The 27681-nt window shown below is 36.4% G+C and overlaps 1 protein-coding gene across 6 annotated transcripts in view; it reads right to left on the reverse strand.

Moving 5' to 3' along the window:
- Window positions 1–27681, reverse strand: part of LOC101741121 (uncharacterized) — a 150264-nt gene that overhangs the window by 62546 nt on the left and 60037 nt on the right. For 3 of the 6 annotated variants that reach the window (XM_021351206.3, XM_062668263.1, XM_021351205.3), the window contains exon 3: window positions 8586–8644. In XM_021351206.3, the coding sequence (XP_021206881.2) occupies window positions 8586–8635 (50 nt within the window). In that variant the 5' untranslated portion in view covers window positions 8636–8644. Of the gene's footprint in view, window positions 1–4149; window positions 4211–8585; window positions 8645–27681 lie in introns of all 6 variants that reach the window. The other 3 variants (XM_062668262.1, XM_038021767.2, XM_021351207.3) reach the window with 2 other exon arrangements.

Genomic DNA, 27681 nt, shown 5'->3' on the forward strand with positions numbered 1-27681 from the left:
TAAAAGTGGTTTTATTCGACAAGTAAGTCAATTAAATAGTAAATTTTATCTAAAAATAAATAAAATTTCGTAGTTAAAAATTGATTGCCACATGTTATGACAGAGCATCACTTGAGAACGGCTTGACCGATTTTGCTCGGCCGCTTGCTTCTGCACTTAGAGCATTGCGTTGAAAAAGCTTCATGAAATAAAACTGAACTATAAAATAAATAATTTGCTTAATCATTATATTTCTGATATCATACAAAATAGACTGACCTTATTTTGCCAACCATTCACTTAAATCGATTGTTCGGGTGAGTACGCATGTGATTGATATTTGCGCGCCACATTGACCCATAATAATGCGGGAACCGCCATTTGAAGGTGAGACCTTGCCGGTTGAAGAGGCCAATCAACATTACGACCAATTTCCTAAGCACATAAAAGCAAGATACTGATTTACGGCCGACCCCATGAATCGTAAATAATATAAACGAACAATACTCACAAAATATTTGGTAGCTTCGTTATTTATACAAACAAAATAATGGGATTTATTGAGTCACTTGTAAAACCACGTAGGAAACTGTTGGATATTCTGGATTTCATATCATTAATTAGGAATGGTAGATTTAAGCGGATTTAGCGGTAGGCAGCGGCTTGGCTCTGCCCCTGGCATTACTGAAGTCCATGGGCGACGGTAACCACTCACCATCAGGTGGGCCGTATGCTCGCCTGTCTACAAGGGCAAAAAAAAAAAATTAAGGCGATATAAATGTCACTGGAGTTTTCGTGTCTTCTCTAACAAATAAGAATTAAAGTTTTGGGCTTCCCGAAACAGTGTAACTACTGCTAATATATAGGTAGAATTATTTTTGTTACAAGCACGTTTGTATAAGAATTGTATTTTGCGCTACGCATGATATTATGTGCATACATTATAACACAGGAAAGCAGGAAGAGGCCGGGTGCGTGGCGGATCACCGATGTAGATGAAATCAAATATTACGTTCCCCTGGGAGGCTTCCGAGAACGATGTTCCTACAAAGAATAGGACTTTTCGCGCGTGCCCAGCTTCATTTTACATTAATATATTTTATTGATTCAGCCCTATGACTGTTGAAACAATGACTAAAATGTCGTATCATCTCTAGAGAATTACTTCGAAGAAAAAGCACAAACGATAGAAGTCGTCATAAGAAAACTTAAGAGGTATGAACATTTTCAAGGACGATTTGAATTTTATAATATTTATAATATATTGTTTATAGTCAATTTGTTGTTCTGCCGTGTAACCTACAATTACATATATGGCTATTTAAACCTAATCAGGACCGTAAATTACAGTTGAGGTGTGAGTTACGAGTGATGTGTCACGCATTTAGTAAAATAAACTTTGTTTTGGGAAATCAACATGATCTAGAAGATTCTCTTACAACTCTCCAAAATATATTAAAACATATAAATTATGTATAATTTAATAGAAAAACGATAAATACAATAAATGTAGGTAGATTCTGTTTACATTCTACGCCTTCGTAACTCCGGTGTCTTTTATTCGATTGTTTTCTTTATCATTTTTGTTCGTCCTTCTTGGAAGGTTTATGTCATAGTACTATCAATTTATGACAGGTGGCGTGCGCATAGCATCATTACACGACCGTATTTCATACATTCTGGGGTATTCGGAACGTAACGTGGTTGGGTCGGATGATACTTTATAAAATAATAATTGTATTTACGAATGGCTTCCACGAGTAAATATGCCGTATACCCACCCGCAGTACGACTGGGTAATTATTTAATAGTGATGGTGGATATATTGTTTCAACTGAATAATATGATATGATTGCTGCCTATTTCCGCGATCAAATCACATATGATTCTTAAAGCTTATAACAGGTATAAGCAATAAAATTAGAATAAGGACCCATCGTTGTAGCGAGGCCCATGTGAGGCTCATGTCTAGCAGTGGACATCTGTGGGCTGGAAGATAGAAGTGTATTTTAGTTTCCTTTACACAATCAAACAGAAAATTAACATAAAAAACCTTACGATGGCTGTCCTTTTGAAATAAATTTAAAACTAGTTTTTATTAAAGACGTACATAAGTAATGTCTTCTTCTGTTTTATTTAATAGAATCTGACGCTTCGACTTAACTTATTTAGGATATTCAAGGAACTACCTTGAAATTCAATAACTTTAAGAAGCACATTATTATTTCAAATTTTCTTTTACGAAACATTGATCGTAGACGAAGCTCACAGTCTACCAGGAGTCAATGGACACCTCAACGTGAACGTCTCTACCCATCATGAGGCGCGTGGTCCTAATCTCAATTATGTTCTTACTTTTATTTAAATCGGAACGCACGAATGCATCGGAATGCCCAAACTCATTTCAAATTAAATTCGAATGTAAATAATATTATGGCGGGTAAAACAAATGTCGGGGGAGCCGTCGGGAAAGTTTGTTCTGAGACGACAAGACTAATAGCGTTTGGAATAATAGAATGCACTATGCGCTTACTTGTTCTTCCAACTAAACATTGGTTGTTAGTTTAAATCTTATGTAACATTTCCAATTAAATCAGTATCCCAAGAACCTTATTTTCCATCATATTGTATTAAAAAACAAAGTTTAATTATAACGGTTAATAAAAAGATAAAAACATTTCTTATTTCGCAGGAAATACGCAGAATTATGACGGCTTGTAAAATTTTACTATCAACAAAAAAACTCAACGTCACGAGCTGTTTGTAGCTCTTGAATTATATGAGCAACTTTATCAGACGGTGAAAGAGCGCGTCTCCGGAGACCGGTATTAAAAATATTAAAATAAGTAATTGCTCTATCAAGGTAGCACCTGACGCCCGCCGAGGCTTGCCCTCGCCCCTGCTCCTTTCACCCTGAACATTTTGCGATAAGACCAATCCCACAAGCGCTCTGCAGGCTATACCTACTCGCTGTTACTACCCATTTATTTTGACGACGAAAATATGGGAACTGAGAAACACACCTTCCTGAATTGAGTTAACATAAATGTTGTATATCTTCACACATTCACGTGTATAACATGACATGATTTTTTAACATAAACTACTTAATGTGTCTTTACTAATGCTATTGCTACCGGATGCATTAAGATCGAAAATTTTATTTAATATATACAACATGAACACTAAACATGTGTGTATGGAAATTCAAATGACTCAGATAATGTATGTTATTACGCGATAATTAGGTTGAGTGCTAAATCATGTATGGTGGAGAAAGTCATGCAGAGATTGGCCTTGCCCTTAGTCTCTGTGATAATATGAATGGAGGATTATGAAGAAATATGGAGTGGCATTGAATAAAATAATGGGAGCTTTTGCTTTCTTCCTTGGCCCTATAGGTAACATCAGATGCTCTTATAGTGTGACTATGAACTAATGTTATTATTAAACTAATGTTTAATCTGCAGGCTTGTAACATTTTTAAGGCTTCTAAAATAGCCTTACCTTTCAGTTTAAATATATGTTTGTAACAAAATCTTTCAATACAAAATTTGATCCACTTAAATTTGTGGTATTACGTGAAATAACATGGTACGTCCGAGTTTGGTTTGAAGAAGGACCTGTACAATCAGTAACGGAGTTTTTAAATAACGAATGTTAAACTTATACCTTACCGATAAACGTTTTGTAAGTTATTCTTACTAGTAAACTATTTCGTTTTTTTTAATCATGTTCCAAGCTATATGAGGAGAATAATCTCACCCAAAAGGAAGCGGAAGACCGGGTAAACTGGAGAGATTTAAGTAGGAAAGCGAACCCTGGCATTAGACCGGGAAAACGCTAAGAAGAAGAATACTTCCAACCAATACGTTACCAAGTAAGACATATTGCAATCGAATTAAAAAATTACATCATATTTATTAATAAGATCTATATTGGGCTCATTTGGAGTGTCTCAATGAAAATAATATATCTTAATAGATCACAAAGTATGTTGCTTGTCTGTTTCAAACTGGAAACAGCTATGCGTTAAGGTTCGAAATTTATAATGGTTAGTTATTCTAATGCGATTAAAGTTGATTCTTTCTATCCGACGCTGTGATGTCTTTAAGCTCGGGTGACCGCTTAACGATAAACGGGCCGGGAACGTAAAATAAAGGTACTTACTCAGCAGCATTTTTTCCGCCTTTGTGCAGCATGCCCGCGCGTGCCATCTCACGCCCACGTCCTAGAAAAAACACCATCTATTAACGTTGAGACGTTCACGAACCTTTCCGAGTATTTACGTTCACTAAATAGGTCCGAGCCGTTATTTATTATTAGTCGGATGAAAGAAACACGAAAATTACGTCGGCACTTCTTTCAAGTTAATTTTATTACGCAATTAATTTGGAGTTTTGCAGTTGTAACGTCAAGTACTTAGAAATTTAAATATCGACTAAAGAAATAAATTATTTGCTAACGTAATGGATTTAATAAAATACTTCGTTGTACTGTCGGATTGATTTACGTCTAAAAAGAAATGTAATGTGATCCAGTTGTTTATTATTGAATCAAGAAATCACCTACTATTTAAAATCAACAATTAAATTTTTTTTGTTCACATTAATAGACCGTCAGTGTTTATATGTAAACAGTAAAAAACGTATAAAAAAAATTATAGTTTAATAATAATAATAAACGCGAGATTATACCATAAAGATTAATTTTAAATATGTCTACGACTCCCAAAACCTGAATAAAAAACTAGACAATTAGTCAACCTCCGCATCGATACATAAATTAAGTAAGACTAGAGGTCCCGCAGTAGTCGAAATTCGACTATAACTAATTGGAATTGTAAGTTTGTACACTATTATGATTATATTTAATACTTCTATAATCACAAATTTCGCCAAGACTACACTATAAAAAATATTTAATCTCAATTTGACAACAGACGTCAAGAACAAAAGTTTGACAATAAATAGTATGCATGCGTGTGTGCGTCAAATACATGGTATGTAGTGTGTGTAATGTTTTCTTCATTGATTCAATGTATCTTTTATGCATTATTTAAAAAAAATATTAGCATTGTGCACTTCTTCTCTATATTCTTTAGAAGTGTGGAAAATTTCATACTCCTCCGTCCGCGCAAATTTCGTAAAAAGGGATACAAAGTTTTTGCTTCACGTATTAATATATAGATTAATGCAATGTTATATTGTATTTATCAATTTAACAATTTAATAAGCTGTCTCTGTTTAGGTAAGAACTTGATAGATGGCCAGTTGAGGATATTTCGCCGTCGAGGAGTACTGTAAGCTAAATTACGACATCAACAACTACGATAGGTAGACAATGAGCCGCGTCGGATATTTATGAGGTTCCACTTTCAAGGAATTCGTCCCGCTCGCACAGACTGCCGCTGCCGGCTGGAAAATAGTTGAATGTTATCGCCGACGTTCAGCTAAATCTGTTTATTGTTGCGAATTGAATGGTGCTTACTCAAACACTAGGTATTCATTGTACGATTCTTACTTTGATACGAAATGTTTTTTTTTATGATTGAAGGATTACTGGTGGCTTGGAGGCCTTTCCAGTTTCACCAGGACAGGTGGACGAGCAAAGGCTCAACCAGGAGGGGTGGGATTTACTAACAGCTGCCCAAGCGCCGCCGAAGGAGACCTAACAACTCAAGAGCAACTGCTTCCGGAACGAATCTACTACCGGATCGGAATCGCGACCCGCTGAGAAGATCCGGCGAGAAACTCAGCGGGCTGATGGATGGGTTAGGCTGCACGTCGATCTCCTTGTCGAGTTCCACGAGTACCGGGGTCCCTAAGCCTGCTCCTAATGTTAGAGCTGAAGGCGTCATACGAGATGTCTGTGGAATTAATCATTTAAGATTATTCCGTCATCTCAATTTTACTATTGTACCAGGTTGTCAGGGCATATTTTATCCATACTTTTTTATTTACAAGCGAAGGATTACTGGTGGCCCAGGAGCATTTCCAATTTCACCAGGACAGGTGGGCGAGTAGGGGCTCTTCATCGATGCCTAGAACGGCTGTGGAACATATATAGATATCTATCTATTTTAGCATTAACTCCCATGTATGGAGTTTCTCGAATACTGTGACATTTACTTCTTCAAAAGACGCGTGAAAAAAGTTTAAGCATTGTTGACATAAATGGGTTGAAATCAGTTACGATCAGATGGGCCGTATGCTCGTTTCTGCCTTTAAAGCAAAAGTTTGGTTGATTGCATGTGTTTGATACATTCAATATGACCTAAGAAAGCAATTATAGCAGAAGCATGTAAGACATAGATCTGATACATGTTTTCTACTATTGCCCTGATTTCCAAGCATTTTTAGATTCACAGTTTTCTCAACTCTTCCGTGTTAAAATAACTTTCATTCACAAACATAGCATGTCTTTTAACCGTGTAACAGTAATGAATATGAACTTTTGAGTGGATTACAAACGATATTAGTGTAGCTTTCACTTCGGCGTGTAATAAGGCGTCGAACCAGTGAAGTTCAGGCAGGCACGCGATTTTGCCATTAAACCAGGGGCACATTGCACTTGTGGCCGTAACATGCAAAATTAAAACTACTTTTGATACGTATATGTATTTTTTTATCTTATATCATCTTATTTTTACATTGCCCACTGGTAGGTCGTTAATGTTTAAAAGCCAACCAATTCAATAAGAAAAATATTCAGTAATGTTCTTTTTGTCATCCTTCACTCACTTGTATTTTTTCCACATTTATTATGCTTTCGAAGAGTAGATGACTTCGCGGTCTGTGTTTTAAGTGGTTACCGTAGTCAAGAGATATGACAACTTCATGTTTTGGAATAGACACGAAATTTCGATACCTCGAACAATTTTTATGCGAAAAATCAATTGCTCGCGTTATGCACTGTGAAGTAACAAACATTTTTGGAATACTTGGGAAATGCTAAGATGTTAACTTTCAATCGTTTTTCACTCTAATTATTGTGTATTACTCGTGATCACATTCATCTTGTGAATGTCACTACCCATCTTGAGATATCGCAAACCTCAACTACATTGGAATACGGCTGCCCGCTATTCAGATGAGCATGTAGAATTATGATACCAATCGTACGAGCTCACAATTCGCTTTATTTATCACACGAATTCAATATATCAATCAGGGGAATAGTATCAAGGAGAAGGCTTAGAATTGCACTACCTAATTAATCTCATTCCGTGGTTGTCGTAAAGGCAAGAAAAGAAATTTACAGAAGAGTGTATACTAGTTTAAAACTTCAATCCGCTATGCCACTATTACGGATATGGTCGTATATAGGACTCGCAGGGGTTTAGGTAGTGACCAACGATGCCGGCCATAATATCTATTTTTGTCGCAAAACAATGACGGTCTCTAGTTTGATAGGCGGAGCATCCCTTATCGTCATTCCGGATCCTCCCGATCCATTAACGGTGCTTTTAGGTGCTTCAAGCACCGGTCACCGTCCTCGCCGAACCCGTTGCTTGCGATGAAGGGATCGATGAGCAAATTAACCCATAGACACAGCCCACTGAGTTTCTCGCTGGATATTCTCAGTTAGTGGCATTTCCGAAACGTTGATAGATTCTGCGAAGCACTGCTCTTGCTAGGGCCAGTGTTAGCAACACTTTTGGGTTTGAGCCCCGTGAGCTCATCTACACGTTAGAGTGAAGCTGAAATAGCCTCTCAAGGCTATCAGCATAGGTAGGAGTAATAATATCCCTTATGCTACACAGTGACAATTCAAAACCATGTCCCAAAGTTAGCGGCAGCGTTCATATTGTATTATGGAACATGAAAAGTATTAAAAACAAAAGAGTATTTCGAAGCTGTCATTTAACCGTAGACTAATTTCATGTAAGTATAAATTTTATTCATATTAGACTGACCAGATCCGCACTACCCTCGACATCACAGTTCACGATGCTCTACACTCGGCGGCAGATAGAGGCAAATGGCGTGGAATGATCTGGAATAAGCTCTTGTTGCGAGGAGGTGGTCACGACCCTCAGTATTGAGTAAACCGAAGCAAGGAGAAGAGAAAACTTATAACATTACTTTGAAATTATATTATGCTATTCGATGCTTAGTTCGTCGTTGGAAGAATCCTTGACATTATCGTGTGGAACAAGCGGCTTAGCCTTCATTTAATATTTTCTTCAATTATCACGACTCATATATATAATTATAATTGCTTTTACGGTTTAATATTGCATAAGTAGACGGACAATATTCAGATATCGACGGATAATAACAATTTGTCGTTCATAACCATGGTAACTGAAATATTAAACACGTCGGAAATAATAAAACGTGAATGATAAAAATGAGATAAACCAGAAAATAACTTTTTTTTTTTTTAGTTTATCTTACTTACTGATTGATATCTTTATCTTAAGTTCGCTTTGATTTGTGATAATTTGTTCTTTCCTTTGTCATTATTGTGGTTGATTCTCGGAAGTATCTTTTGTTACATAAAAACGACATAGCTTCATGAATATCTACGCGAACGAAGATGGGTGCGAAGCTTGTACCTAATAATTATAAAATACGAATTTTAATAACTTTATTTATTACCTGGACGTCGGGTCGGGGGGATGTTGGTGTTCTTTGTTAGTTTCGATCATTACAGAAACCTGAAACAATCGTAATAATATTAAATGTTACGAAATACATATAATACATTTAGGCACCAGAGGACACTAAGTTCTTTTAAAGCAAATTAAAACTAAAATTGTGCATTGCAATTGTATTTTTTTATAATTTAATATATGTATTTAATTGTTTTTATTGTTGTTGTTGCAGTTATTGTTGTTGTGCCGGCGGAAGATCAGCGCTCCAGTACCGATTGTCTCGGTACTGTTAGGCATTGCTGAGCCGGTAACCCTTTCCAAGCCTCTTTATTTTGCTTTTAATTATTGTTTTTTTTTTTTTTATTATTGTTTGGAATAAATGTTTATTATTATTATTTATTTCGTAGATTTTTTGAGAACGATCCGTTAGTTTCATAACAGAGTTCATAATTTGCAGTCTCGTTTGAAGGATTCTCAATTTAACCAATATAGCGGTCGAGTGCGCTCAGCTCAGCTGTTAGTGTCCCGCTAACACGAATCCAGATGACCCAAATGTAGTGGCGACCCGTTTGCGGGCCACTACACTCGTTAACTCTTTCATATACTAAGCGCGCAACAATGGTGATCCGGATTGGCTGGTCGCATGAATACATTCGAACCTCCCGTAAAATACTGTTTATAGCCACACTCAAACGTGGCTACATTTAGCACCTGCGGTCGCAACGAAACATTCTCTAAGTTGAATTCTTTATGTGTAAAGGCTTATAAATAAAAATCGTTTTCGTGACAACTGTGAGCGCTCAATTCGTATCGTTAACATTAAATGAGAGAATGGAACCCGATAATGGCGTATGTATCTGAAGGTATTTTTGTCTATCGATTCCGAGAGCACTGTTGGGTATTCCAAACGTTTTTAAACGAATAAAGCTTTTTCCTGCTGAATCGAAATATCTGTTTTTGTTTTATTTTTAGTAGTACTGTATCGATGGGGAGTTATGAAAGAGGAGAGAATGTAGATAATTCGCAGAGGTAGTCGAAACAAAGGTATCTCTGGCACGCGACCTACATCCTCCAGTCCCGTTTGATATCGATATAAGCTTGCCGTGGAGTAACATATACCACTCGTGAACGGGCATACAAGGAAAACTTGATAATAGAATCAAGATACCACTATCAAAATTTCCCTGCAATTTTAAACAAGATTAAAACTTACCAATATATTGGAAATTTATCTTGAAAGAGAACAAACAGTGCTTGAAGCTTCTTTTTATGATTTCACATTGCTTAATAGATAATTTTTATTTTATCTATATATTAATACGTGAAGCAAAAACTTTGTATCCCTTTTTGCGAAAATTGTCAAACTTATGTTCTTGACGTCTGTGGTCAAATCATAGATTCATACTTCAGTGGGTCAAATTGAGAACAGATTAAATATTGTTGGTCTTTATTAATATTTTTTATAGTGTAGCTTTGGCGAAACTTGTGATTATAGAAGTATAAAATACAATCATAATAGTGTACAAACTTACAATTCCAATTAATTATAGTCGAATTTCGGCTACTGCGGGACCTTTAGTTTTAATAGTTTCATTCGCACGCACGTAACTGTCGTGTCAGTTGCATATTATTATTGCATTGCAAACGTTGAACACAAAGTCTGTGGAAGTATCCTGCTGTGTGGCGCTCTGGCCCAGTTAACCACTGACAATGGAGCGAGCCATTAGACTCGACCATGTGTATTAACCAGTTTAGTTTTTGTTTGTTTTTTAAACGACGAATGCACTGAAAAATAGAATGAAACTAGGAATCAGGTCGGATGTTTCTATGGCGTATATCGTACATGCGCATAATGATACTTCGCACGTTTAGTTTGTGTTGATTGTTCGCTCTCTCTCTATTATTCAAAGTAAACTGGCATAAATCAATCCACACGTACCTATATAATATACATACGTACGAACATTGTTTCAGTTTAGGAGAATATCTATATATTAATACGTGAAGCAAAAACTTTGTATCCCTTTTTACGAAAATTGCGCGGACGGAGAAGTATGAAATTTTCCACACTTATAGAGACTATATAGAAGAAGTGCACAATGCTAATATTTTTTTTAAATAATGTATAAAAGATACATTAAATCAATAAAGAAAACATTACACACACTACATACCATGTGTTTGACGCACACACGCTTGCATACTATTTATTATCAAACTTTTGTTCTTGACGTCTGTGGTCAAATTGAGAATAGATTAAATATTGTTTGTCTGTATTAATATTTTTTTATAGTGTAGCCCGAAATTTGTGATTATAGAAGTATAAAATACAATCATAATAGTGTGCAAACTTATTTTACAATTCCAATTAATTATAGTCGAATTTCGACAACTGCGGGACCTCTAGTTTAAGTAATTTGACTCGGTCGCTTCAGATTTGTTTACTTCAAAATAGTAATGTTTCTATTTATGCTATTATATTTCTGTTTATATTATCGGATTAATATTACACAATGAGTATTTCGCAACGAAGTTTTATAACATTTAATTTAATTTATTATGAGAGCTTAACTAAATAACTGACAGAATGAGGCAGAAGTTAATAGGATTTGTAACGATTATATTTTCCGACAGAATACCAAATCTGATAATGATATTCAAAAGCGAAAGTGAATAGCATAATAATAACATTCAGTTTAGGGAAACGTTTTTTTATACAATAAAAAAGTTTATAATCCGTAGAAAATTTGTAAATACGAAGTTCGAGATTCTCCACTCATTTCTCATCGGTCCTTAAATTATTGAATATACAACGATTTACTTATTCGTTACAGAGTACAAGGTTTCAAAGATAATAATTAGATAATGTTATCTAATTATTACTAGAGGTCCAGCAGTAGTCGAAATTCAACTATAATTAATTGGAATTGTAAGTTTGTACACTATTATGATTGTATTTTATACTTCAATAATCACAAATTTCGCCAAGGCTACACTATAAAAAAAATATTAACAAAGACAAACAATATTTAATCTATTCTCACTTTGACCACAGACGTCAAAAACAAAAGTTTGACAATAAATAGTATGCATGCGTGTGTGTAATGTTGTCTTTATTGATTTAATGTATCATTTATGCATTATTTAAAAAAAAAATAAGCATTGTGCACTTCTTCTCTATATTCTCTTAAAGTGTGGAAAATTTCATACTCCTCCGTCCGCGCAATTTTCGTAAAAAGGGATACAAAGATTTTGCTTCACGTATTAATATATAGATTTTTAGATTTTCCACTGCCGAAGAAGAAAATAATATGTTTAGTAAACGTCAAGTGTATGTGAAGCGTATGTGAAGCATTTGAAGTGTGTGCCAATTATAGGCAACCGTAAGACTTTTTGTTACCAATAGAACATCAGGCCGGAGTCCTCTGATATCGGATTAGTCCAGTAGATCAGCGTATTAGAACGTCAAGTGTACCATCGTATTGTAATATACGATTTTCACTTGAAGTGAACGCCGGCGACCATCTCAGCTGAATACCTCATTTCAAAGCGCGATTAGACAGGAGAAATCGAAAGTGTTCAAACATCGGTAGTAAAATATCGTGCTTAGTATTTTATACCTATTATTTATAGTTACTTTACTGGTGGTAGGACCTCTTGTGAGTCCGCGAGGGTAGGTACCACCACCCGGTCTATTTCTGCCGTGAAGTAGTAATGCGTTTCGGTTTGAAGGGTGGGGCAGCCGTTGTAACTATACTGAGATCTTAGAACTTATATCTCAAGGTGGCTGTCGCATTTACGTCTTAGATGTCTATGGGCTCCAGTAACCACTTAACACCAGATGGGCTGTGAGCTCGTCCACTCATCTAAGCAATAAAAAAAAAAGTTAATAATTAAGATTTGCATTAGTTGCAATAGTTATGTTAAAAAAAGTGTAATATTGTGATTTTCGTTACGCTTCTAATCCCCGACACTCTTTAATATGATTTATGTTTAATATATTCAGGGATTCTAAAGAAATTGAAATCCAGAAACAAAATAGTATTATCGCGCCATTCATCATTTTGTTACGGTCACAAAATCCGGTAACTACATTGTCGATCCTGCGAGCGAATGGTAAACAGTCGACGTCGCTTAAAACACGTCATCTCGGATCCTCCCAATCTACTGACGATACTTTAAGGTACCCCAAGCACCGGTCATCGTTCTTGTCGAACCTGTCGCTTGCGGCGAAGGGCTCGACGAGTAAATTAACCCACAGACAGCCCACTGAATTATTCGCCGGATCTTCTCAGTGGGTCGCGATTCCGATCCGGTGGTAGATTCTGAGAAGCACGGCCCTTGCTAGGGTTCGTGTTAGCAACAACGTCAGGTTTGAGCACCGTGAGGTCACTTACTAGCCCGGTGACGCTCATATAGTCTCTCTAGACCATCAGCTTAACTAGGAAAAAAAAGTAACAAAATGGTCGATACGTTAAAACATCGAGCGGTTTCAATCTTTCAATTCTTACACAAGGAAACAGAATAAAAACCAAGGCCCGAACAATGAAGTAGGTCATTTATTTCAAAAGCGCGTAAATGTGTTCGCCCGTAAAAGTTGTTATAGCTCGGTTGCTGTCCGGGTATCCTACGTTGTAAAGCCGAGCGGGACATAGGGGCTTTTACAACCTGCAATCCCAGTACGATTACTTGAATTTCATCGTGAGATCTTACCGTAGTCTCTATCTGTTTTTACAAACGATATCATCGGCCATACCGGATTATATGAGATTACGGTATTAGAAGTAAATTGCAAGTCATTAAATCCGCATGTGTCAGAACTAACTACTGCTCGGTTTTATAGCAGCGGCATTACGTGATACGCATTCAAAGCGAATCGTTTCTGTTATGATAACTTTACTACTTATATGCTACATAAATACTTTATTGGGGTTCTAATGCAGAAATGATTATTATTTATCGTTTTAATCAATAGCGATGGAACAAGTTTATGGGTCACATGCTGATTCCTGTTTACGTACTTGTCACTTTATATTTTTTACTTCTTTTCGGATATAAAATATATTTTTTATTTAGATGGGTAGATGAGCTCTCAGCTCGTCTGATATTAAGTGATTGTCGGAGCCCATAGACATCAACAACGTAAATACCACCACCTGAGTTATTCTAAGTCTCACTCCTATAGTAGAACAGCTTCCCCACTCTTCAAACCGGAACGCTTTACTGCTTCACGGCAGAAATAGGAAGGGTGGTGGGAACTACTCATGCGGGTTCACAAGTCACCCTACCATCAGTGTATACGATTATCATACCTGTCTTTAGTCTCCTTAATATCCATTTTACATATTTAACGTCTCGTTATAAGTCTATTTTTGTCGAAAAACTGAGGTTGTTTCATAAACTATGTAAACACTGACATTGTGTCGCACGACGCGCAGACATCAAAAGGCGTGTGTCAAAGACGAGTGTTGCCTCACAGAGGGAAGCATCAGGGTGGCCCCTTCAATATGTGAACCTGATGGAAGCCAGTTCAAATATTGTGTTTGAACAGTTTAAAAAAAAATGTGAAACGAAGTTGAACATTAAAAATATTTTGATGTTAGGCTAAAATGAAAACAACGCTGAAATATGATTTACTCAATTCAAGTTTGTTAGTGATCAGACTAGAACTAATCGACAAAGGTAGGTTTCATTGTGAGTGAACTAATAATAGATTTTAATAAATTTATTTATTTATTTATTGCTTAGAATCTAAGCCTTAGATGGTTGGACGAACCCACAGCCCATCTGGTATTAAGTGGTTACTGGAGTCCATAGACATCTACGACGTAAATGCGCCACCCACCTTGAGATATAAGTTCTAAGGTCTCAGTATGGTTACAACGGCTGCTCTACCCTTCAAACCGAAACGCATTACTGCTTCACGGCTGAAATAGGCGGGGTGGTAGTACCTACCCGTGCGGACTCACAAGAGGTCCTAGTAAATTGTAGTAAAGATACCAGCCAACGACAAAAAATATTCTTAATATAGCAATCTATAAACAGGCCGAAATATTGGATGACTTAAATAAGTCATATTGAATAAATAAAATTGTTTGAGAGCTCTCCAGGGTAAAAATGTAGAAGTCGAGTAATTCACCGTGAATAATAAACGACAAATTTCCCCCAACTTAAGGAAATGGAGTTCAGAACGCCCATTAGACTCCAGGGAACATAAATATATCAGTAATACATTATGTTAATATCCGCGTGGTTTTCATTGTATTGTCTGTACAAAGACAAATTGAAACTGATTAAACATGTAATTAATTCCAGTTTACACTCCCACACCTTTAAGAATTGAGTTTTAAAAAAAATGAAATTATTTAATGAAGTTAATCAACTATAGGTACCCTCAATACAATACTTGATTATTGTTAGCCGACGCCTACTGTTGAACATTGGCCTCCCGATTTGCATCATTGAGTCCAGTTTTCAGCTCTCCTTATTCAGTTGTGGAACAGACCTAGTTAACGTACATTACACGAATAAAAAGTAAAGTGTGAAAATAAAAGAAAACACAACCAAATTTTATGATGAATTAAACAAAAGCTCGCTATGTAGACCAAGTTTGTTTTCGGATTGCTAACGCATGAAAGAAAGTCGGCGTCTCAGAGAAAGCGACTGGCAAAATAAATCGTGTCTCGGGAAACAATACGTGCATTGTTCGCATCAAATTGGACCAAATATTTCACGTATAATACGTTTTGAACTTCGGCGAGGTAAAGATAAATAATGTCGGTTTGTTTACGTTTAAAATTACAGCGAAATATCTGCACGGATGCCTCGGATATATAAATAAATACCATTGAATCGTTTACATCAATTTCCGAATATGATTTTTCCGTTTGATCATAAATTATTTCTAATGCGCCCGTTCATTTATTCATCATACACGTTGTAAAACATTTAATATTTTAGCTTATTTAGCTTATCGTTGGGAATTGTTTTTTTTTGTGACGATTTAAAAGATGCTATAGTAATGAACATATTGTCATTGTGTCAGGATGTACATATATATTGCGTTTGATGATTGGGCGTACTGGTATTGTAAGGTCCCACGGGTAAGTACCACCATCCTGCCTATTTTTGCGTCGAAGCAATTATACGTGATGTTCGTAGGGTGGGACAGCCGTTATAGAATACTCTTAAGACTTCGACTTCTTATCTCAAGATGTATGGTGGTATTTATGTTGCGATACCTATAGGCTTCCGTAACACCAGATAGGCCGTGAGCTAGTTCGCCTATACAAAGAGTAAAAAAATTCAGTATGTACTTGTGAGAGTTCACTAAAAGTTTATTCACGGAACCCTTTTTTGGAAGCGACGTGATTCGATCAGCGATTCATTCATGATGATAACTACAGCACTCTATTATCGTGGCCGCCGCTAAATACACCTCTGGTCCGACTTGCGCATAGCCGACAGGCGTCGACGCCTTACGTACTGATGGATCCACCTAATCCACTCTCAGGTCTTTTGGACGCTTCCAGATTCTAACAGCAAATCATAAGTCACTGTATTCGTCCAGCTCGTTGAACAGTTCAACGTGACATTTAGCACGAAACATCAGTCCGTTGAGTTTTTCGTCGAATTTTCCCCCAGTTTGTCCTCGTTCGACGCTCGGGCAGTTGTTAGGAAACCTTGCCCGCCCCAGCTGAGTTTCAGAGCTAGCCCCCGTTGTAATGAAGCTAGAATGGCCTCCGAGCCACCTGCTCAACCTTTTAATGTATTTATACTGGAAAAAAGATCCGAGATTTCAGCGTGGAAGTATTTTCTTACACTATTTGCTAAAAAGTTTTGGTACCTCACTCAGGATAATGGTGCTAACTAAAATTCAAATTGTAATCCATTAAATTTGAATAGATTTTTTAGAATAGATTTGTGTTTTTTTTTATTGCTTAGATGGATGGACGAGCTCACAGCCCACCTGGTGTTAAGTGTTTACTGGAGCCTATAGACATCTACGACGTAAATGCCCACCCACCCTGAGATATAAGTTCTAAGATCTCAAGTATAGTTACAACGGCTGCCCCACCCTTCAAACCGAAACGCATTACTGCTTCACAGCAGAAATAGGCAGGGTGGTGGTACCTACCCGCACGGACTCATTAGAGGTCCTACCACCAGTAAAAAAGAAAAGATACTTCTCCAATGTTATTTCGGTACAATTAAATAATATTTTGTTGGGTTATACATACGAGACGCAGACATGATTGACAGCAGTTGAAGGATTAACGAATTTATTTTGTTTTTCATTTGTAATATTACTAGATTATTGGCTTGTGTAATAATTAAATAGGTTGGTAAGGCAACTGACTAACAATAGCACAATAGGATAGAATTATGTACACATCACCAATATATTCAGTCAACAATATTGTGAGAATGCAGCTTGACCTAGTTATGGCTCCAGTGAGCCAGCATGAGAGAGGCCTTAATACCATTAGACATATTCAGGATGACTGCTCTGTTTATTGCTACAATATAACACTACTACGGACAGGCGACAATGCTAATTGACAGAACTACAAAAAGGCAATATTATTCGAATGGTTTTAGTTTTTTAGCCAGTTTCTGATAATTTTTGTTTGTTATCTTCAGCATGTTAAAATTCTGAGTATTCAATAAATTTTAATGGTCTCACGTAACTTATAGATATCCTTTTTTTTCTGAGTTGATTGGCAGCGCTGTCAACAGTATGTTGACAAACTGCAGACTCGTATACGCGTAAGTGCGTAGTGCAGTCCGACGGTTCAAGCTTATCTAACACACTAAAGCCCAAGATAAGCAAATTTCCAGACATCGTGTTACTTCAAGATACTTCACGTTCCCTGTATGTACAAACAAACGTCTATGTCAATAAATCTATCTCTATATATAAAAATGAATTGCTGTTCGTTAGTCTTGCTAAAACTCGAGAACGGCTGGACCGGTTTGGCTAATTTTGATCTTGAATTATTCGTGGAAGTCCAGAGAAGGTTTAAAAGGTGAAAAAATATGAAAATACTCGGAATTAAATAAAAACAAATAATTTTGTTTTTCCTTTGATGTGTCCCCCCGTCGCACGGATTCCTTTTGTTTGTTTTAAGTTTATTTTATACAAAAGCTTAAGTTTTTATTTATTGATTGAGGCACTACGAAGTTTGCCGGGTCAGCTAGTATTTTCATAAAAAGAACATATTATTAGACGTCACAGTGAGTTGACTTCATATTCACGTTTTAAATTCTGGCCAATAAAATGTAGTCATTCGTGAACGCGCAAACTACAAGCATGCGACTTGGGAACATGTAAAATGTATCAAATAAATTATGTGAGATTAAGCCGTAAGAAGGTTATTAGCCTTCGTCTCGTAAAAGCATTAGAAATTATAATTATGTAGTATCATTAAAATTACGTGAAAATTGTTATTCAAGTGGAGAAAACAAGCTTATTCTAATTAGTTGATTCGTTTTTAAAGATATACATAGTATATCTGCTATTAAAACTAAACACTCATAACTATCTAAGACTTTTATAAAATTTATTAAAACATCTGCGATAACAAAGTCTTAAAACAACATCATTCGATATCGACGAAGGCTATTATCATTTTCTATGTTTCACGAAATTATGTCATAAGTTTCCTACACGGTTATTTTAAAATTTAAATTTCCTTGGCGCCAAACAATAATTCTGCTTCTAAAATTTAAATTAGAAAAGTTTATAGCACAATTAATTATAGAAAACAGTTCATTAAAGTCAAGGAAATGAACATAAAATAATTAATTTCGATCCGGCTACGGGTTTTATTACATAATTTTAAACATATTCAGAAAAAGTAACGTATTGGTGACAATATTATGAGTGGAGGTGATAAATGACAAGACGTCACCACTCCAGCGTTATTGAGGACAACTTTAGAGTAGAGAATGAGCTTCGTAATATAGTAAATATGTTTATAATTTTGCTGTTATAAATAGGCATTTTGTTTATGAGCATAATATTTAAAATCTGAGTTTGTTATAATATGTGTCAGCTATTGGATTCTCATTTGATTTCTCTGCGTTATGCCCGTAATGCTTTTTTAATTTAATGTTGATTGTCTTTGTGGCCGCAGACGAGGTTATGCCCAGCCTGGTGTTAATGTTGAGCTCATCTGGAGAATCGATCGTGAATACAGCAGACACAGTTTAGAAATAATTACAAGTTTTAATTATATGAATGGCTGTCCCTGACCTCTGATGTGAGAGGACACGGTTTGTAGGCGGCAAAAATGCTTTAAACGTTGCAACTCGTGCGTTCGATTCGCCCCACTAACATAACTTAAGCTGTTTAAAAAAAAAGTATTGTATTTTGGATGCGTGATCACATTTATAACCAAATAACTGACGTATGTAAACAAATTTGCTTCGTATGAATCTTGTTACAATCGGTTAGGTCAATAGACTTCTTGTATTAATTTGTATTATAGTCCTCTGTTCCACAAGTTAAAATGAAATCATTTTACGACTCACTGAAACTAATAAAGTCAAAAACGCTTAGGTAAACGTTATCCTCTCTTTATAATTTGACGAGGGTTACGTTGGGGGAATACGTATTTTCAGTTTTATTGCTCCGGCTGATGTCTTTGTAAGAATTGCAATTACATATTACGATTTTTTTATTATTCGTTTTTGTCATGTAAAGAACACGTGCCGTAAATTCAATATGTTTGAGCTTGTTGATCATTTTTAATTTTTTTCAAATATTCAAAAGTAAAGTCAATGACTTATTTTCAGTTTAAATAACATTTAGTGATCTGTATTAGTAAATTTCTTTTTAAAGTTGATTTGAATTTATCGTTTCAGTATGTGTGTTTATGAAGATTTTATTAGTTTTTTTTATAGCTTAGATGGGTGGACGTGCTGACAGCCCACCTGGTGTTAAGTGGTTACTGGAGCCTGTAGACATCTACAACGTAAATGCGCCACCCACCTTGAGATATAAGTTCTAAGGTCTCAGTATAGTTACAACGGCTGCCCCGCCCTTCAAACCGAAACGCATTACTGCTTCACGGCAGAAATAGGCAGGATGGTGCGGACTCACAAGAGGTCCTACCTCCGGTTTAAATAATGACAACTCCAGTTTTTATGAAATCTAAACCAAATAATTGTTTTAGGACAAAATTAGAAATATTTACCAAAGCACCAGCGACCTCTCATGATAATCGCTCGGCGTCAGCATACACAAACAAAAAGGGTATAACTTTTGAAACTCGGGCGTCGATCGTAAAAACTCGACTAAAGGGTTCACTGACAGGCTCATATTGAATGTACGCGGAACAAATTAGCATTTCAGAGACGTGTTAACAAAATGCTTCTGTTCTGCCGACTTAATGAACGTGGAACAACCTCATTAAACGCCTTACGTAGGGAAGGTATATGTAAATTTGAGCGTAGAACCTAGTAGTTGCTTAAATTTAGCAATTAAATGGTGCAGTTCGCGTTTAACTAATCTAAGCAGAGGAGGCACCTTCGCCGAGTTTCAAGAGTCGGTAAACATTTCGGAAATTGGAATTGGATCGATGAATAACTAGACGGTCTATTTATAAAGTTCAGTAAGTTATTTTTATTGTTGGCAGCCAAAGGACATGCAGTAAGATAGAGTGGACACATCTTCCCCAATTGTCTCTTGACGGGATAAACATCCCGTTTAGTGACACCGTTAAAAATCTTGGTGTTATCATTGACCGCAGTTTGTCATGGGGACCACAACTGGTGTCAGTCAGTCGCAAACTATTTTCCTCTGCAGGTTCCTTACGTAGGTTGCGTAATTTTCTTCCAACATCTACTAAAATTGCACTTGCACAGTCTCTGTTACTCCCCATTATTGATTATGCCGACGCCAGCTATCTTGATCTAACCGAGGCCCAGCTAAATAAACTTGAGCGGCTTCAAAATTTTATCATAAGGTTTATATTTGGTTTACGCAAATATGACCACGTCTCTGAGTATCGAGTTAAGCTCAAGTGGCTTCCTATTCGTTATCGCCGGAATGTTCATATATTGTCTCTTCTTTACAGTGTCCTGTTTAATTCCTCGTCCCCGCGCTACCTTCAGGAACGTTTTGATTTCCTACATACTGCAAGCTCTCATTCACTCAGGTCATCGGAGAATTTAATGCTGAAGTTTCCGGCTCACGGGACGTCATTTTATGACCATTCCTTTGCGGTTGAGGCTGTCCGTTTATGGAATGCGTTACCCTTAAGCGTTAAACTATCTTCCTCGCCGGAAATTTTCAAGTCCAGATTGAAATCGCACTACTTTGCTTCTATGATATAACTGTATAAGTTCCTACTTCTTTTGTATTTTATCTTGTATATTTTTAGTATTTATTTGTATTTAATCGTATGTAAGTTTATCTTATATGGTATTTATTTTTCACATGTGTATTTAAGTATATATTTTTATGTAAGTTTATTAAGATATAGCACCGTCCAGTTAACTTATTCCTCTCCCTGCAAGGTTGCCTGGAAGAGATCGCTTTCAGCGATAAGGCCGCCGATTTATATACCGACTTTTGTTTTATTACTTTACTGTGTACATATTAAGGTGTTATATAAATAAAGAGTTATTATTATTATTATTATTATTATTTTATACGAATATGTATTTATTGAAAATTATACGAGATAGTTAAAACTTTATTTTAGTTTTTGACTAGCTGATCCGGCAGACTTCGTAGTGCCTCAATCGATAAATAAAAGACCTAAACTTTTGTATAAAATGAACTTAAAACAAACAAAAGGAATCCGTCTGACGGGGGACACATCAAAGGAAAAACAAAATTATTTGTTTTTATTTAATTCCGAGTATTTTCATATTTTTTCACCTTTTAAACCTTCTCTGGACTTCCACAAATAATTCAAGACCAAAATTAACCAAATCGGTCCAGCCGTTCTCGGGTTTTAGCGAGACTAACGAACAGCAATTCATTTTTATAATATAGAAGATAGATATATCAAATTTATTTTTGCCTTTAAATTACTATTGTAAAAAGTTTAGATCCATTTTAAAAATATGTTACTCAATTCTGACGTTAACTATTATGCTATGAAATTGTTTCAGGATTCCAACTTGCAAATAAAACGACTGTTTAACGTCGTCTGTAATATTCATAACAAAGGCGTGAAGTGAGTTTGAATTTAATTTCGTAGTATAGCCCGGCGTCACTCAGCGCGCAGTTGTAAAACTCTAACTTACTCGATAAAAACTAATGGCGACTTATTAGAGGACTGCCACGTCCTAAGATTGTACTAAGGATAAGGATTCTACTAATTTCTTCCAATTATGCCATAATTCTAAAGCAAGTTCTATATGACGTTCGGTCCATATGTAGGAAATACAAATTTCTCATGCGTCTAGAAACGGCTTGATGTATACACCTGTGTGTAATGTTCATTTTAGTCTTGATGTATTCTGTAAGATACAATCAGCTCGAGCAGAACTAAAGAGTCCATAACGCGCCCGCCGCTGCGCCGTCTCCAGATTAAACAACCTATTCCAAATTACAAGTTTAACTGGTTTCAACCGTGTGAAAGCTTTAATGTTAACAATGATTACATTAACTATCAGCCAAGAGATAGTTAAACAAAATTAAATATCGAGATCAAATCAATAATCATAACTAGAATCCATCTAATTTAGCTAATTATTGTGTGGTGTAGGGTTTTTTTATTTTTTATTTTTTATTGCCCTTGTAAACGAGCATACGGCCCACCTGATGGTGAGTGGTTACCGTCACCCATGTACTTCAGCAATGCCAGGGGCAGAGCCAAGCCGCTGCCTACCGGTGTAGTCCATCCTATATTTTACGATCGAGGAATTTCATTGAAAATTGGACAGCAGTATACTCTGAGTGCTATATTAGCGTACCCCGATCACTAAACGGCATATACCGATAGTTGGGCGAGTTGTAAGTCCGCAAGGGTAATGGTAAGGGTAATGTAATAAAAGTTGCGGCAGCCGTTGTAACTATACTGAGGCCTTAGAACTCGTATCTCAAGGTGTGTGGCGACATTTGCGTTGTAGTTGTCTATGGGCTCCGGTAACTTAACACCAGGTGGGCTGTGAGCTCGTCCACCCATCTATGCAATAAAAAATAAAAAAATAAAGTGTTGAATGAGTTAAAGGCCCACAAGTAATTACGCAAACTATAATGTTACGATAGTTATACCGGCGCACGGTTTAACAGCAAAAAGCTTGGACCAATACCTTAAGAAGCTTGCGCTATCCAGCTGAGTTAAAATCCCGGCGTAGAAAGCGGTCATTCTTTACAGGGTATACGTATCGCTAGGACGTATCACACTGTGAAGCCGTAAATACTGGGGGCTTGTGTCATGGACACAGCCAACAGAGATCTACTTTTGTTTTTAAATCGTATTTTTAACTCTTCTTTTAAAATTGTATAGTTCATAAAAAATAGTGAGTTATATTGTAAATGGTATAATAATGATTTTAAAAACAGTTGCGAGTCTCATAAATTCGTACTGCCGTTCGATTATATGTATGCTTTGACGTCGGCGTAAATAATGTTTCAAGTACACAAAGGATATCAATATTGAAAAGAAAAAGTAAGCTCTAGACAATGTCCAAATATTAGATAAAAAGGAATTTAGACGATGAATATATTTATATTTCTTTATTTAAGTCAATGTCAATAGTAAATAGTGTTATTATACAATTTTATTCTTCATTTATTATTTTTATTAATAATGTTATTTTTGGAACGAAGTTCCTTATGCGATGATGAGGAAGGATAACCTAACCGGGAAAAACGTCCGTAACGTAAGATTTTTATTAGTAATGCACACAGTGTACGACTTAACTTTGTAATAACGTAGAAAATTTTTTTTTTTATTTTTTATTTTTATCAATAAAAAATCATAATAAAAAATGCATACCCGAATAATTATTTTCTTTATACCTCGAATAGAACTTAAAATTAATATTTTTATAATAAGGAACTTCGTTCCTATCCGGTGTCCCACGACACCACGCATATTTTTTTTATAAAATATATATGTATAAATAATAAGATTTATTTCAAGTTAAATGAAGTGTGATGTTTATTAAATGGTTAAGTTATATGTCTTGAATAGGCTCTATGAGGAGGTAATGTAAGTTACACAACAGAAGATTCGGTGATAAAGCGAGTGGTATCAAAATGGCCTGACTCTGCGCCAGGATTGGTTTCCGACTGGCGATCTGCCAGCTTCCTTGTCCAAGTTCCGTACACAATCTAGCAAAAATTTACATGAAAATTTACTATCCCTTTTAATGTTAGTTATAAACTTATTATTTTATTGCACTGGTAACAAATGTCGTGAATCGAATTCGGTTAGAGAGAACGAATTTGTAAGAGTTATAACTCTGAAACTTTATTCAACTTGGAGTTAAAAATGAGAGGAAGGGTACGTGAAGTGTGCATTGATATTTCCAGAACCCTCGAGGTTGTTGCGAATCAACTTGGAGCATTGAGCCTCCTCAACGCCACTAACGGGGCGATTGTAATCCCGCTTTGTCAGTAACGCGAAGACAGGAAGTGGTCGAGAGCCATTCAACTTATCTGAGATACATTCTACGGTTTTAAAACAGCAATGGCGATGGTAATATTCAAAATATTTAATTAAAACCGCGTCTGTTGAATAATTTATAATAGAACAGTAAACTTTTGTAACACATTAAGACATTTTTACACACACATTTGTAACACATTTAAGACATAAGACATTCTACTGGTGGTAGGACCTCTTGTGAGTCCGCACGGGTAGGTGCCACCGCCCCGCCTATTTCGGCCGTGAAGCAGTAATGCGTTTCGGTTCGAAGGGTGGGGCAGCCGTTGTGACTATACTGAGACCTTAGAACTATATCTCAAGGTGTGTGGCGCATTTACGTTGTAGATGTCTATGGGCTCCAGTAACCACTTAACACCAGGTGGGCTGTGAGCTCGTCCACACATCTAAGCAATAAAAAAAAGGCATTTATTTGTGTTGAACATTCAGTTTTTTTACAGTGTTTGGATGTTCAGCATTCATACTGGATTTTTTAACTAAAGCGCGCGTTATGACAAAACAAACTTGATTCAACCAGGATTATGATCGCCATAGTACTTACAACCATCCTGCGTATTTCTCGCCGGACAAAGTCTTACGTTCTGGTTGAGACTACTATCTCGGATCTTAAGGCGGGTGCTACTTTACCATTGTGACGTCTACGAAATCCGGTAACACCAGGAGGACAGTGAGTTTATTAACCCCTTAATCCAAAAACAGAACACAATCCCTTTTCTCGCAAATGGTACCTTTTCATGCGTGAGAAATCCGATAAGGATACTTACTACCTTACTTAACCAAGAACAACGCAATGACCAGTATCGGGATGTGACACGTAGTTTCTGAAGTGGATTTTTTAAAGGCAAACGGCTCTTGTAGTCAGACGAGCATGGCCCACCTAATGGTGAGTGGTTCCTGTCGCACATGGACATCCACCGTGCCAGGGGCACCGCCAAGCCGCTGAGAGTCAGAATGACGGAATTGTCCTACTGACTAAAATCGCACTTAAGGTTACATATCATACTTTTCCACAACACAGATGCTACGTGAACATCCTATGCAAATCCTCAACCACACTCCAACATATGGAGTATCCTAAGATCTTACGTTTCTTACTTCAATCGATCATCGAACAGATATAAAGCTTTTGTTATTCTTCGCTTAGTGGTTTTACTCTTTACAGAGTGGTCGTGATTGCTATTTAGGATTAGAGACCGAGACCACGTGGTAATAGATCGATGATTAGAGAGGACAGATTTGTTGGGTCTACGTTGTTCACTCGTCTTTAGCGTCTAAAAAACATTCCCGATTCCAGTTATCATTATTTACCTTTTTTTAAAATTATCACTTAATTATTTATTTTTCATAAATATTCCATAAATCCAAATTCCGTTTCCAAATAATTCTTGTCCATCTGATGGTTGTGTGGAAGAGATCGCTCTTAGCGATTGATTAGCCGCAAATTGTACTTCTTTTTTTTTGTTCTGAATGTTTCGCATTGTTTATTTTTTAATAAAGAATACTCTCTTTCTCTTTTTCATAAGTTTCTAAAATAAGCAAAACGAGTTTTTTTTTTCGAGTTTATATAAGTGACAATAGAAATCGATTAGCATAATGCCGTTTAAAACGTTTCTCGGATACAAGTTTGTGTTTCATAAAGCGTCGTTATAGAAGTTCTGAACGAGTACGACATTATGGACAAGAGTGACGTCAGTCGTCCCGGACGCAGCTGTCGCGCGTCACAATATCCCCCAGTGCTCCGGCCTGGGAAAGCAGCGCCCCTACCGGCTCTCACTTGTTACGCTACCGCCAGTACCGTCACTGTCCGCCAACGCACCGTAGTGACATTGAATGTCACTATTATGAACTTGACTTACTTTTATTATGTTTGCAAACCGAGTCTTCTCGTGCTGCATTGTCTGACAGTGACGACTGATGCTCTATTATCTCTATAGTAGCAGTATTTCTAACTATGTTATCGATTTCTGTTGTCACCCTTTGAAACGGTGACGTTACTTTTGTTTACGACAAATTCGAAAGCTATTATTTAGATCAGATAGTGTTTTGAGTACATTGCGGCTTATGTAGCCAGTTGATTTTCCTTGACAACACTACATACCAGGTAGGTAGGTGTATTTAAATTGTTTTACATTTTCCTAAAAAAGGCAACTCTCGAGTCGTTGCTATATAAGAACATGAATGGGAGAATATCAGAAACTTTCAATGTTGACTAAGGAACTTTGCACCGGCTTCATCAAAATTCGTGTCAGGGTATAAAAGTGAATGGAATTGAAAACGAGCAAGCCGTGGTTGGTCCAGTTGAGAAGGTTATCATAACGAACAATATTTTGCAAATGGACTTTTATTTTTGTTACAGTCGTAATAATCCTTGAGGATTCTGTAGTCACTTGGTAAGAACGGAATCATTATAATTGTATCCAGTCTGATTTTTTCTTGCAGTATGTGTCCCGACGAGCTCAAAGCTCATCTGGTAAAGAGTCAGAGAGTACAGAACTACATATTTTTAAATTATAAAATTTAAACTATTTAAATTATATGTCATCGCCAATCTAGAATCATGAATTCGAAGGCCTATTTTATTGTTTAACCGCTGTGGCACCCTACAAACAAGACCGAAGGTTTGCTACACGGCAGAATGGTGGTATAACCGGTGAAAACTACTAAATGGTAGTATAATGAAGTAAACATTTTCGTTTCTAAAAAAGTTTCCTATGAAGAACTAGCGAACCAAACTCAGCGGGCAAAAGATTTTTATTTCGATTACTTTTGAATTGCCATAGAGCAAAAAAATGATATATTATATTTTCTATGTACTTAGTACTTATTATAATAAAAAAGCCTTCCAAATAATGAAACAATCGATTGATTAAGTTTGAAAATGAGTAGTAAAATTCGGTAAAGGATAACTTATGTGATGACTTCATGTGCAAACAATAACAATCAGAAACTATCCGACTACATTGGGCTGAATAATAATAATACTCGAAGCATTAATTCTATCTTTCACATAGCAATTTTATTAACATATGAAAAAGTAGGTCGTAAAACCATACAAACATGACACAAATATCGTTTTAGCTGGGGGCAAACTACCCGAATATCGATGGTTTTGTTGGCTAACATTCTCATGTATTCATATTGGAAACAACACACCGCTGTAGGAGTGGGTGATATAAATCGTATATAGATTCAATATCTATATATCGCACCAATATCGTTGAATCCGATATCGCCCCGCACGAAATCTATATATCGATATCAGCCGATACACGATATTGCTCGATGTGATGCGCATCGCCATATCGTACCGATTCGTGAATCGAAATCTATATTTCGATATCAGCCGATACACGATATTGCTCGATGTGATGCGCATCGGCATATCGTACCGATTCGTGAATATCAGCGATATTCGTTTAGTTCGTATCGAATCGGCCAGAGTGAGTGAGCGCACGATAGGGATAT

Source organism: Bombyx mori, chromosome 4 (assembly GCF_030269925.1).
Source record: "Bombyx mori chromosome 4, ASM3026992v2".
NCBI classification, from domain to species: domain Eukaryota; kingdom Metazoa; phylum Arthropoda; class Insecta; order Lepidoptera; family Bombycidae; genus Bombyx; species Bombyx mori.